The sequence below is a fragment of the Nematolebias whitei genome, chromosome 21, assembly GCF_014905685.2.
Source record: "Nematolebias whitei isolate Nwh7 chromosome 21, NemWhi1, whole genome shotgun sequence".
NCBI lineage: Eukaryota > Metazoa > Chordata > Actinopteri > Cyprinodontiformes > Rivulidae > Nematolebias > Nematolebias whitei.
In genome coordinates this window covers 35,380,954-35,395,914 of record NC_056518.1, presented here as the reverse complement: position 1 = coordinate 35,395,914, position 14,961 = coordinate 35,380,954, and the positions used below count along the sequence as shown (strand labels likewise).

General features: G+C 44.4%; 1 protein-coding gene across 1 annotated transcript in view; it reads left to right on the top strand.

Moving 5' to 3' along the window:
• Positions 1-14,961, top strand: part of palm1b (paralemmin 1b) — a 59,113-nt gene that overhangs the window by 31,431 nt on the left and 12,721 nt on the right. The window contains exon 2 of the mRNA XM_037695528.1: positions 8,957-8,999. Within this exon, the coding sequence (XP_037551456.1) occupies positions 8,958-8,999 (42 nt within the window). The 5' untranslated portion in view covers position 8,957. The remainder of the gene's footprint in view (positions 1-8,956; positions 9,000-14,961) is intronic.

Genomic DNA, 14,961 nt, shown 5'->3' with positions numbered 1-14,961 from the left:
ATAGTACCTTCTCAGGGTGGATCAACCAGTTTTGCTGCTGACAACCAAAACCAGCTGATCACATGCTCAAGAAGGACCATCAGCCTAACAATGGGTCATTAGCACCTGATGGCTGTTTACTGTTCACAGAGGGCTGAGTGATACTAGCAATCACAGCATTGTAAGAGGGGGACAGTTGAACCTGGAGGCTCCACCCCTGTTTAATGATGGACGGTTTCTTTTCACAAAGATGGCCTCCTTTACTCCTCTCTAAAACCATCGTTCCTCTCTATCCAGGATGTGAACATCTTCATCCTTGAAAGAGTGAGCAATATTATAGGCAGAAACATGGGTGTGCTATGGGGTCTCCAGTTTCTCCTATTGTTGCCAACCTGTACATGGAGGAGGTAGAAAAGAGAGCCTTGACGTCCTTTTCAGGGACACCACCAAGTCATTGGTTCAGGTATGTTGATGACACCTGGGTTAAAATTAAATCTCAGGAAGTCCAACATTTTACTGACCACATCAACTCTGTGGATAAATACATCAAGTTCACATGAGAAGATGTAAAAAATGGCAAGTTGGCTTTCTTGGACTGTGAGGTCTCAGTCTCCGATAGAGGACATTTGCAAACCGAGGTGTACCGCAAACCCACCCACACAGACCAGTATTTGCAGTTTGACTCCCATCACCCTTTGGAGCACAAGTTAGGAGTCATCAGGACTCTGTATCACAGAGCAGACAGCATCCCCACTAGCTCGGGAGCCAGGCAGAAGGAGAAATCCTACACAAAACAGGCTCTAGAGAAATGTGGATATCATAACTGGGCCTTCCTGAAAGCAGAGAAGAAACCCAAACAGGACTCCAGTCAGCCATCAGGTGAAAAGGAGGAACCCAGACCCAGACCAGTGGTCATTCCGTATGTTGAGGGGGTATCAGAGAAACTGAGACGTTTGTTTTCTAAACATAACGTCCCAGTGGCTTTTAAACCCCAAAATACATTAAAGACTGGTTCATCCCAAAGATCCAGTCCCCCGGCACAAACAGAGTAATATTGTGTATGTTGTTCAGTGTCAGGAGGGTGATCAGTCTTACATCGGGGAAACTAAACAGCCACTGGCCAAAAGGATGGCCCAGCACAGAAGATCAACATCATCAGGCCAGGATTCTGCGGTCTACACTCATCTCCAGGCCAGCGGTCACTCTTTCAGGGATGAAGATGTGCACATCCTGGACAGAGAGGAACGATGGTTTGAGAGAGGAGTAAAGGAGGCCATCTTTGTGAAAAGAAACCGTCCATCATTAAACAGGGGCGGAGCCTCCAGGTTCAACTGTCCCCCTCTTACAATGCTGTGATTGCTAGTATCACTCAGCCCTCTGTGAACAGTAAACAGCCATCAGGTGCTAATGACCCATTGTTAGGCTGATGGTCCTTCTTGAGCATGTGATCAGCTGGTTCTGGTTGTCAGCAGCAAAACTGGTTGATCCACCCTGAGAAGGTACTATTTAAGAGACTGAGCTGAAAACAGCACCTCAGACTGAGGAAGTCCTCAGGATGAGAGACGAAACGTTTCTAGATTTTTTTGCTTTGTTTTGTTTTTTGTTTTTTTGAATGTCCAGAGGACCAGATTGAACTTTTTTGGATTTATTATTTACATTTACAAACTTAAATCTATCAGATAGACATGATATAAACCACTTTAGAGCCGTTCCTGTAATCCCAATATCATATTCAAGCCTCTGCAGTAAAACATTGTGATCAACTGTATCAAATGCAGCACTGAGGTCTAACAGGACCAGTAGAGACACAAGTCCATTGTCTGAGGCCATGAGAATATCATTAGTGACTTTTACTAGTGCTGTTTCTGTGCTATGATGAGCTCTAAACCCTGACTGAAACTCTTCAAACAGATTATTTCTTTGTAGATGTTCACGCAACTGACCTGCAACTAGTTTCTCTAGCATTTTTTTAGATGAAAGTTAGATTAGATATAGATCTATAATTGGCCAGAATTTCTGAATCAAGATCAGACTTCTTAAGTAAAGGTTTAATTACAGCAACTTAAAGCTCTGTGGTACATAACCATCCATTAAAGACAAATTAAGTAGATCCAAAATGTGGACATTAATTAGTGGAAATACCTCTTTAAACAGTCTGGTTGGGATGGGATCTAGCAGACATGTGGATGGTTTGGATGAGGTTATTATTTTTGACAATTCAGAGCTCAACAGGACAAAAACTGTCCAAACATAAATCAGGCTCTAGTGAAATTTTTAAAGTTGTCTCATTTGACAGGGGACTAGAGATAGTAGAAGGAAGGATGGTTTGAATTTTCTCTCTAATTGAAATAATTTTATTTATAAAGAATCTCATGAAGTCATCACTACTTATAGTTGTAGGGATAATGGGATAAGGTTGCCCTTTGTCACCGATTCTGGTCATAATTTTTATGGACAGAATTTCTAGGTGCAGCCAAGGTGTTGAGGGGATCCATTTTGGTGGCCTTAAGATCGCTTCTCTGTTTTTTGCAAATGATGTGGTCTTATTGGCTTCATCAGGTCGTGATCTACAACTTTCACTGGAGCGGTTTGCAGCAGAGTGTGACGCGGCCAGGATGAGGATCAGTTTCTCCGAATCCGAGGCCATGGTCTTGAGTCAGAAAAGAGTAGAGTGCCCTCTCCGCGTCAGGGAGGAGGTCCTGCCCCAAGTGGAGGAGTTTAGGCTGCTACCCCCGCGACCCGATCCCGGATAAGCGGAAGAAAATGGATGGATGGATGGACAAATAAACTAAACCTGAACCTGATCATGTCATTTATTATCACTGCAAGTCAAGAAATGATTGATGAAGTTGCATCAGCTAAACTGACATGACCAGACCCAAAGTTGCATCATGTCACCGGGTCTCTGCTTCTTACCGGGTCAGACTGAGGGCTGGGTTCACTCATCTTTCTGGGGTTCTGCTGGTGGATCAGACCAGGACACCATGAGGAGAGGATTAGCCAGGAACTGCCCAAGGTAGCTGAATGTCACCGTGACAGTTTCAGTGGTTGGTGAGGACGACAGTTGATGAGAAGGTGTGCAGACACTTAAAGCCGACAAGGTGATTTTTGCAGCGAGAAAAACAATGTTGCATCTTTGGTAGTTACTTGAAACTTCTACTCTGCTTCTAATAAAAATTGTACCAGAGCAAACGTTTCTTGGCTGTGGAGTAAATGAAGACGGACATCCGACAAACACATCAGGATGGGGAAAAGCAAGTTGGTCGTCTGAGTGTGCTCTGTTTGCACGTGTTCAAAGCTGATTTCTGAGATTCCAACAGGAGGTTGGCTTGAAACACAGAAGTGAAGGTTACGTATGGGACAGATCTGGTCAGCAGGCCGCAGACTGAGGAAGTCCTCTGGATGGGGGAGAGAAGGGTCAAATCATTGGCATCAAGCAGAGAAAACATCTAAGGAGATTTTTTTGGACCAGGTGTGTATGTAATTGTGTTATCTGAATTTGTCTTCCCCACTCGGCCTTGAATTGGCCAACTGTGTCTAACCCTATTTCCCCCCCCCCAATCCGAGAACATCTGGTTCAGAGTTGAGCTGGCTGAAAGACACTGCACCATCTCTTATCAGGAATATGGGACTTTATGGCAGTGTCCACGGACATCTCACTGCCCTCGTCGGCCTCCTCATGCATAAATGTATATGATGTCATCAGTATGTTGACGTTTCATGCACCGAGGTCATTTTTTTTTCCAACTCTCACACTGTGTCCAATCTACAAACCGGATTCCAAAAAAGTTGGGACACTAAACAAATTGTGGATAAAAACTGATTGCAATGACGTGGAGATGGCAAATGTCAATATTTTATTTGTAATATAACAGATAACAGATCAAAAGTGTAATCTGAGTAAATGTAACATTTTAAAGGAAAAATATGTTGATTCAAAATTTCACAGTGTCAACAAATCCCAAAAAAGTTGGGACAAGTAGCAATAAGTGGCTGGAAAAGGAAAATGTGCATATAACTAACAGCTGGAAGACCAATTAACACTAATTAGGTCAATTGACAACATGATTGGGTATAAAAAGAGCTTCTCAGAGTGTCAGTGTCTCTCAGAAGCTAAGATGGTAAGAGGATCACCAATTCCACCACTGTTGCGCAGAAAGATAGTGCAGCAATACCAGAATGGTGTTACCCAGCGTAAAATAGCAAAGACTTTGAAGTTATCATCATCAACCGTGCATAACATCATCAAAAGATTCAGAGAATCTGGAACAATCGCTGTGCGTAAGGGTCAAGGCCGTAAAACTCTACTGGATGCTCATGATCTCGGGGCCCTTAAACGTCACTGCACCTCAAACAGGAATGCCACTGTCAAGGAAATAACAGAATGGGCTCAGGAATACTTCCAGAAAGCATTGTCAGTGAACACAATCCACCGTGCCATCCGCCGTTGCCAGCTGAAACTCTACAGTGCAAAGAGGAAGCCATTTCTAAGCAAGCTCCACAAGCTCAGACGTTTGCACTGGGCCAGGGGTCATTTAAAATGGAGTGTGGCAAAATGGAAGACTGTTCTGTGGTCAGATGAGTCACGATTTGAAGTTCTTTATGGAACACTGGGACGCCATGTCATCCGGACCAGAGAGGACAAGGATAGCCCAAGTTGTTATCAACGCTCCATTCAGAAGCCTGCATCACTGATGGTATGGGGTTGCATGAGCGCTTGTGGCATGGGCAGCTTGCATGTCTGGAAAGGCACCATTAATGCAGAGAACTATGTTCAGGTTCTAGAACAACATATGCTCCCATCTAGACGTCATCTCTTTCAGGAAAGACCCTGCATTTTTCAACACGATAATGCCAGACCACATTCTGCAGCAATCACAACATTATGGCTACGTAGAAGGATCCAGATACTGAAATGTCCAGCCTGCAGTCCAGATCTTTCATCTATAGAGAACATTTGGCGCATCATAAAGAGGAAGGTGCGACAAAGAAGGCCCAAGACGATTGAACAGTTAGAGGCCTGTATTAGACATGAATGGGAGAGCATTCCTATTTCTAAACTTGAGAAACTGGTCTCCTGTGTCCCAAGACGTCTGTTGAGTGTTGTAAGAAGAAGGGGGGATGCCACATTGTGTTAAAAATGGACTTGTCCCAACTTTTTTGGGATTTGTTGACGCCATGATATTTGGAAACAACAGATTTTTCCCTTAAAATGATACATTCTCTCAGTTTAAACTTTTGATCTGTGATTTGTGTTCTATTCTGAATAAAATATTAGATGTTGGCACCTCCACATCATTGCATTCAGTTTTTATTCACAATTTGTTTAGTGTCCCAACTGTTTTGGAATCCGGTTTGTAGATGTTCACGCAACTGACCTGCAACTATTTTCTCTAGAATTTTTGAGATGAAAGTTAGATTAGATATAGGTCTGTAATTGGCCAGAATTTCTGAATCAAGATCAGACTTCTTAAGTAAAGGTTTAACTACAGCAACCTTAAAGCTCTTTGGTAAATAACCATCCATTAAAGACAAATTAAGTAGATCCAAAATGTGGACATTAATTAGGGGAAATACCTCTTTAAACAGTCTGGTTGGTATCTAGCAGACATGTTGATGGTTTGGATGAGGTTATTATTTTTGACAATTCAGAGAGCTCAACAGGACAAAAACTGTCCAAACATAAATCAGGCTGTAGTGAAATTTTTAAAGTTGCCTCATTTGACAACATAAACACCATGTTCAAGCATAAAGGTGTCCATATGTGCTCTTGGCACCAGGACACCCTAGGCCGCAGTTCGATGATCGACTTCGTTGTCATCTCATCTGATCTGCAGCCACATGTCTTGGACACTCGGGTGAAGAGAGGGGCGGAGCTGTCCACTGATCACTACCTGGTGGTGAGTTGGCTCCGATGGTGGGGGAGGATGCCGGTCAGACCTGGCAGGCCCAAATATATTGTGAGGGTTTGCTGGGAATGTCTGTCAGAGTCTACTGTGAGACAGAGCTTTAACTCCCACCTCCAGGAGAACTTCGAACATGTTCCCGGGGAAGTGGGGACATTGAGTCCGAGTGGGCCCGAGGAGGGTCCGTCGGATAGTCGAACCTCAGATTCAGGAGGAGCAGTGCGGTTTTCGTCCTTGTCGTGGAACACTGGACCAGCTCTACACTCTCAGCAGGGTCCTGGAGAGTGCATGGGAGTTTGCTCAACCGGTCTACATGTGCTTTGTGGACTTGGAGAAGGCGTTCATCCCCGTCTCTCGGGGAACCCTGTGGGGGGTACTCTGGGAGTACGGGGTACCAGGCACTGTGATACAGGCTGTTAGGTCCCTGTATGACCGGTGTCAGAGCCTGGTCCGCATTGCCGTCAGTAAGTCGGCCTCATTCGCGGTGAGAGTTGGACTCCGCCAAGGTTGCCCTTTGTCACCGATTCTGTTCATAACTTTTATGGACAGAATTTCTAGGCGCAGCCAAGGTGTTGAGGGGATCCATTTTGGTAGCCTTAGGATCGAGTCTCTGCTTTTTGCAGATGATGGCTTCATCAGATTGTGATCTAGAGCTTTCACTGGAGCGGTTCGCAACTGACTGCGACACAGCCAGGATGAAGATCAGTTCCTCCAAATCCCAGGCCATGGTCTTGAGCCGGAAAAGGGTAGAGTGCCCTCTCCGGGTCAGGGAGGAGTTCCTGCCCAGAGTGGAGGAGTTCAAGTATCTTGGGATCTTATTCATGAATGAGGGAAAAATGGAGCGTGAGATCCATAGGCGGATAGGTGCAGCGTATGCAGTGTAGCGGGCAATGTACAGGTCTGTCGTGGTGAAGAGAGGGCTGAGTCAAAAGGCGAAGCTCTCAATTTACCGATCGATCTATGTTCCTACCCTCATCTATGGTCATGAGCTTTGGATTGTGACCAAAAGAACGGGATCTTGGATACAAGCGGCCAAAATGTGTTTTCTCCTCAGGGTGTCTGGGCTCTCCCTTAGAGATAGGGTGAGAAGCTTGATCATCCGGGAGAGACTCAAAGTAGAGCCGTTGCTTCTCCACGTTGAGAGGAGCCAGTTGAGGTGGCTTGGGCATCCGTTTAGGATGCCTCCAGAACGCCTCCCTGGTGAGGTGTTCCGGACACGTCCCACCCAGAGGAAGACCCAGGACACGCTGGAGGGACTATGTTTCTCAGCTGGCCTGGGAACGCCTTGGGATTCCCCCAGAGGAGCTGGCCCAAGTGGCTGGGGAGAGGGAAGTCTGGGCCTCCCTACTTAAGCTGCTACCCCTGTGACCCGACCCCGGATAAGTGGAAGAAAATGGATGGATGGATGGATGGATGGATCCCCATTAGCTATTACCGTAACAATAGCTATAGTCTTCCTGGTGTCCAAATGTTCATATGTTAGATCTTATTACTATTTTTCTTTACATCCTGATGCATGCTTAATAATCCAGGTAGAAAAATCTAAAAAAGTTAAGTCTGTTCCTCTGGACATTCAAAAAACAAACAAACAAAAAAAAAGTAGAAACGTTTCGTCTTTCATCCGAAAGACTTCCTCAGTCTGAGGTGCTGTATTCAGCTCAGTCTTATAAATAGCACCTTCTCAGAGTGGTTCAACCAGTTTGCTGCTGACAACCAAAACCAGCTGCTCACATGCTCAAGAAGGACCATCAGCCTAACAATGGATCATTAGCACACTGATGGCTGTTTACTATTCACAGGAGGCTGAGTGATACTAGCAATAACAGCATTGTAAGAGGGGGACAGTTGAACGCGGGAGGCCTCCACACCTGTTTAATGATGGACGATTTCTTTGGTTTTTGTACGTTTTATACTTTTGTTGGATGTAACTGGGATCCTGTGTACACAAATTTGTTCCACCGTATATACCACATAAGATATGAATGACAATAAACCTTGATCCTTGATATCGTGGAGTGTTGGCGCAGAGGTCAGAGAAGGCGAGCCTGTGATCGGAAGGTCGCCGGTTCAACTCCTCAAAAATACTTGAAAATATGGGTGAGAAAGGTGAAATGTGGCACGGTGGCGCAGTTGGTAATGCTGCCACCTCTCAGCATAAAGGTTTCAGGTTCAAATCCTGGCTGGGGATCTCTCTGGGTGGAGTTTGCATGTTCTCTCTGTGCATGCGTGGGTTTTCTCCGGGTATTCACGTTTCCTCCCACGGACGAAAAACATGCATGTTAGACTGACTGGTAACTCTAAATTGTTCCTAGGTGTGAGAGAGAATGGTTGTTTGTCTCGTTTGTCTCCATGTGTCCCTGTGATGGACTGGAGACCTGTCCAGGTGTCTGTGATGGTCTGGAGACCTGTCCAGGTGTCCCTATGGTGGACTGGAGACCTGTCCAAGTGTCCCTGTGATGGACTGGAGACCTGTCCAAGTGTCCCTGTGATGGACTGGAGACCCGTCCAGGTGTCTCTGTGATGGACTGGAGACCTGTCCAGGTGTCCCTATGGGTGACTGGAGACTTGTCCCGGTGTCCCTGTGGTGGTCTGGAGAAGTGTCATGGATGTCCGTTTCACACAGTGATAGCTGGATATGGGCACCAGTGACCCCTGTGACCCGAAAAAAAATTAGAGGATAAAAGTTATGGATGGATGGATGGATGGATGGATCTAGTTGTGTCTCTTCTCCGTTTAGCAACAGTTGCAGTCCCTCCCCTCTGGATGTCAGTCATGCTTCTGTCCGTCCTCCATCCTGGATCTGTCGTCTGGAACCCATTAGAGCAGGAATCTCCAGTCGTGCACAGCTTGCACATGCACACACTGCTTCGCCTTGACAGGAAAGAGACACTAGCTTAACACAAAACCGACAGATGCAGTATTTAACCTCGATCACTTTGAACTCTTTGTATGGTAAAAAAAAATTAATAAATGAAGAGCTAATTCTGTACTTTTAGAAAGTTCTTCAGGAGTGTAACATAATGTATGGTTCTTACTATCTGCTGCTAAATCTTGTCTTTTTGTTTTCTCAGAATGGCTGAGGTGTCACAAGAGGAGAGACTCCAGGCTATCGCTGTAAGCTGTTTATACCCTGACACTGTCTGCTTCTTCCTTGAACTGAGTGCACATCAGAGCACACTGTTGGCTGAAGAAGCAACAAATCGTTGCTGCATGCCGAGGTCTTAATGACCCAACCTTTTAGAACCTGTCTCCTCCACCCATTAGTGGGCATCGAAAGCTAATGGAGCTGGAGCGCACTTCTTCCACTCAACAGTGCAGCCTCTGTTTCGTCTCTGTTCTCTGAGAAAGTCCAGGTCTCACTGCAAGAAAACCTTATCTCTTTTGACTTGCTGCCAAACATTTGCAAAATGTAGCAAATAAAGTTGAACTGTATCATGCACGGAATCGCACCCACATATATCCTGTTTAATAGTAATTTCAACTGTTTCTCACTAATGTAGGATTTGTGCTTTTCTCTCAAATTCCCCAAGAGTGCAGAGAACGTACAACACACTTCAATAAACTTGAGTTACACTCAAAAAATTATCTTAAAAAATTTGAAGTGAGCATCTTTTAACTCGTCATATCTCCAACAGAAGCATCAAAATGCTTGTGCATGTCGTTAATGACTCAAGAACTTAGTTTTTACACAGTGGTCAGTTGTTTCAGGTTTATTTTTCAGTCTGCGTTTCTGTCTGCTGCGCATTAACTTGTCCCTCAGGGAGTGAGAAACGTAGGTGTATGGAGACCATGGTGACCATAAAGTCATTTATGAGCAAACTGGTTTGAAACAGTGTTGCCACAAGAATAATATTCATTGTAATAAAAGAAAACGGTTGCTGGTCAGTTGTGTGATCATCTGCAAAGAAATAATTTGTGTGAAAATCTGAGTTCAGCCTGGTCCTCTGGACCGGTTCAAAAAACAAAAATTGTAGAAATGTTTCGTCTTTCATCCAGAACACTTCTTCAGTCTGAGGAGCTGTGTTCAGCTCAGTCTTATAAACATCACCTTCTCGTAGTGCAGTGCTTCTCAATTAGTTTATGTCACCCCCCAACTCTCCGCCGCGACTGTAAATAGTATCATTAGTCTATATTTTGTTATAAGTACACCTCAGTATAACACTGTGTCCTTATTACATTAAAGAAAAAAGAATATATAGATCAACTTACAACAAAGAATAACTTTATTAACATTGTTTTAGTCTGTAACAGAAACTAATTAAACTGCATCAATTTGCCTGAAAAATAATTAAATCTTTATTTAAATGTAAACATTTTTGACCATTTGACACTGAAAAATAAAATCTAATCAATAAATAATAATAAATTCAAATTGATCAGCAACATTTTAACTCTTCTTCTTCTTCTTTCGGCTTTTCCCTCTTCAGAGGTCGCCACAGCGAGTCATCCTCCTCCACCTCACTCTGTCTTCTGTCCTCACTCCAACTACCTCCATGTCCTCTCTAACAGCATCCATATATCTCCTCTTTGTCTTTTTCCTGCAGCTGCATTTCTAACATCCTTCTACCAATATACCCACTGTCCCTCCTCTGGACATGTCCAAACCACTGTCCCTCCTCTGGACATGTCCAAACCACTGTCCCTCCGCTGGACATGTCCAAACCACCGTCCCTCCTCTGGACATGTCCAAATGTACCTCTGATGATCTCATTCCTAATCTTCTCCATTCTTGTCTCTCCTAAGGAGAACCTCAACATCTTCATTTCTGACACTTCCAGTTCTGTCTCCTGTCTTTTTGTCCATGTCTCTGTCTCCAGACCATACAACATAGCTGCTCTCACCACTGTCTTGTAAACTTTTCCTTTGACCTTTGCTGACACCCTTTTATTACAAATCACTCCTGAAACTTTTTTCCATCACTCCATCCTGCCTGGACTCTCTTCTTCACCTCTTTACCACATTCCCCATTTTCCTGGACAGTGGACCTCAAGTACTTGAAGTCCTGCACCTTTGTGACCTCTGCTCCTAGTAGCCTCACTGTTCCACCGGCCTCCCTCCCTGTTCTCACCACAGATCACAATGTCATCTGCAAACATCATCGTCCATGGGGATTCTTACCTGATCTCATCTATTAGTCGGTCCATCACCAGAGCAAACAAGAAGGGGCTCAGAGCTGATCCTTGATGCACTCCCACCTCCACCGTGAAGCCATCTGTCACTCCTACAGCACATCTCACCACTGTCCTGCTGTCCTCATACATGTCCTGCTGTCCTCATACATGTCCTGCTGTCCTCATACATGTCCTGTACCAGTCTAACATACTTTCTGCCACTCCAGATTTCCTCATGCAATACCACACCTCCTCCCTCAGCACCCTTTCAGAAGATTTTTCTAAATCCACAAAGACACAATAGAGTTCTTTCTGACCCTCTCTGTACTTCTCCATCATCATCCTCAAATCAAAGATGGATCTGTGGTGCTCTTTCTCAGCATGAAACCATACTGAAGCTCACAGATAGTCACCTCTCATCCAAGTCTTGCTTCCACAACTCTCTCCCAGATCTTCATCATGTGGCTCATCAACTTAATTCCCCTGTAGTTGCTACAACTCTGTACATCACCCTTGTTCTTAAAAATGGCCACCAGCACACTTCTTCTCCATTCCTCAGGCATTTTCTCACCCTGAAATATGCTATTGAATATTTGAGTCAAAAACCTCACTGCCATCTCTCCAAGACATTTCCAAACCTCCACTGGTATGTCATCAGGTCCTACTGCCTTCCCCATCATCATTCTTTTCAGAGCTTTCTGGACTTCACCCTCACTAATCTTTCCCACTTCCTGGTCCACAGTTTCTATGACCTCTACTCTTCTTTCTCTTTCATTCTCTTCATTCATTAGTTCCTCAAAGTACTTCTTCCATCTTCTCGTCACACTCTCCTCACTTGTTAGAACATTACCATTCCTATCTTTAACAAGCCTACCCTGCTGCATATCCTTTCCAGCCTGATCCCTCTGTCTTGCCAATCGGTACAAGTCCTTCTTGCCCTCGTTAGTGTCCAGTCTCCCATACAACTCATCATACATCTTCTGTTTTGCCTTAGCTACATTCCTCTTTGCTCTACATCCCATCTCCTTATATTCCTGTCTCCTCTCTTCAGTCCTCTCTCTGTCATATTTCTTCTTGGCTAACCTCTTTCTTTGAACATCTTCCTGCACTTCACTATTCCACCACCAGGTCTCCTGATCATCCATTCTCTGTCCAAATGACACACCAAGTACCTTCCTACCTGTCTCTCTAATTACTGTTGCTGTAGTAATCCAGTCATCTGGAAGCTCTTTCTTACCACCCAGAGCCTTTAACAGCTCTTCTCTGAATTTCTCACAACATTCTTCCTTCTTCATCTTCCACCATTTGGTCCTCTTCTCTGATTTTACTCTTTTTCTCTTCTTCACAACAACAGTCATTCTACACACAACCATCCGATGCTGTCTGGCCACGCTCTCCCCTGCCACAACCTTACAGTCTCCAGTCTCCCTCAGGTTTCCTCTTCTACACAGAATGTAGTCGACCTGCGTACTCCTTCCTCCACTCTTATAGGTCACTATGTTCCTCCCTCTTTTGGAAATAGGTGTTGACTACAGCCATTTCCATTCTCTTGGTAAAATCCACCACCATCTGTCCTTCCTGGTTTCTTTCCTTGACACCAAACCTACCCATCACTTCCTCATCCCCTCTGTTTCCTTCACCAACATGTACATTCAGGTCTGCTCCCATCACCACTCTCTCCTCCCTGGGAATACTCTCTATAACTTCATCCAGATCTTTCTCCTCCACATCACATCCAACCTGTGGAGCATAACCACTGACAACATTTAGCATCAGACCTTGTATCCAAAAAAAGTTCAATCTGGTCCTCTGGACATTCAAAAAACAAGAAAACAACAACAACAAAAAAAAGCAACAAAAAAATGTGGAAACTTTCGTCTCTCATCCGAGAGACCTCCTCAGTCTGAGGTGCTGTTTTCAGCTCAATCTCTTAAATAGCACCTTCTCAGAGTGGCTCACCAGTTTGCTGCTGACAACCAAAACCAGCTGATCACATGCTCAAGAAGGACCATCAGCCTAACAATGGATCATTAGCACCTGATGGCTGTTTACTGTTCACAGAGGGCTGAGTGATACTAGCAATCACAGCATTGTAAGAGGGGGACAGTTGAACCTGGAGGCTCCACCCCTGTTTAATGATGGACGGTTTCTTTTCACAAAGATGGCCTCCTTTACTCCTCTCTCAAACCATCGTTCCTCTCTGTCCAGGATGTGAACATCTTCATCCCTGAAAGAGTGACCTCTGACCTGGAGATGAGTGTAGACCGCAGAGTCCTGGCCTGATGATGTTGATCTTCTGTGCTGGTCCATCCTTTTGGCCAGTGGCTGTGTAGTTTCCCCGATGTAAGACTGATCACAGCCCTCCTGACACTGAACAGCATACACAACATTACTCTGTTTGTGCCGGGGGACTGGATCTTTGGGATGAACCAGTCTTTAATGTATTTTGGGAGTTAAAAGCCACTGGGACGTTGTGTTTAGAAAATAAACGTCTCAGTTTCTCTGAAACTTGTCCTCCAGCTCTTATGTTAAAAATCTTGGTGTTATTTTTGATCAGGACATGTCTTTTTTCCCCCACATTAAAAACGTTACTAGAACCACCTTCTTCCACCTGCGTAATATCACTAACATTAGAAACATCTGATCTAAAGATGATGCAGAAAAACTGGTCCATGCATTTGTCACGTCTAGACTGGACTATTGCAATGGTTTATTATCTGGGTGTCCAAATACTTCTTTAAAACGTCTTCAGTTGATCCAAAATGCTGCTGCCAGAGTCTTAACTGGAGTTACTGGGAGAGATTATATCTCTCCAGTTTTAGCTTCTCTCCATTGGCTCCCTGTCAAATCCAGAATAGAATTCAAAATCTTACTTCTAACCTACAAAGCTCTCAACAACCTAGCTCCATCTTATATTACAGATCTTATTGTTCCATATTTTCCTAACAGAGCACTTCACTGTCAGACTGCAGGTTTACTTGTGGTTCCTAGAGTTTCCAGTAGCAGAATGGGAGGAAGATCTTCCAGTTCTCAGGCTCCTCTCTTGAGGAACCAACTTCCAGTTTCTGTCCATGAGGCTGACACATTGTCCAGTTTGAAGACTGGGATTAAGACTTTCCTTTTTGATAAATCCTATAGTTAGGGTCGGCTTGTCATGCTGCTATAGACTTAGACTACTAGAGGACAAATTGACCTCATGTCCTTAAATTAATTGTTAAAATTGAATAGTTTTCATTTGATACTATTTCTATCTTAACATGTGATTCTTGACCTGCCATTGTGTATCTATTCCTACAAAACCCAGACGGTCAAAGCAGATGGTCCTCTTGTCCTGATCTTGGTTCTGCTAAAGGTTTCTTCCTCATGAGGGAGTTTTTCTTTCCACTGTCGCCTTCATGCTTGTTCAAGATGAGAGTTCTGTTATGGAGTTAGGGTGCATTCACACCAGCCCTGTTTAGTCGCTTTAATCGAACTCTAGCTCGTTTTCCTAGAAAGTCCGGTTCGTTTAGGTAGGTGTTAACGTGCCATCAGACTCTGTCACGGAACAAAAAGGTGAACTCTGGCCCGGGCTAAAACCTAGGTCTCGGTCCGGTAGAAGAGAACTCCAGCGCGGGTCCAGTACAGTGTGAATGTAAACAGACCGAGCCCCGCTCCACAAGCAGGAAGTGGAGTACAGCGCAGGACAAACACACATTTCTCTTATATGGAGCCGTCAGCTGACTTGTGTGAAAAACAATATTCTCCATGGTCTTCTGTCTCATCTTCTGCTCATGCTGAGTCCATTGTTGAAAAATGACAAAATATAACTCCTAAAACTGATAAAACTTGATGCCACTCCGTTTTTGTTTTTATTTCCAGAAGAATAAGAAGACGTGTCTTCAGAGGTTTTTGTGTCGTTTCTTTCAGTAGTTCTTGGTGCAGCGCCCCCACAGGCGAGCGGGGGAACAGGTTGCTTCAACAGGTTG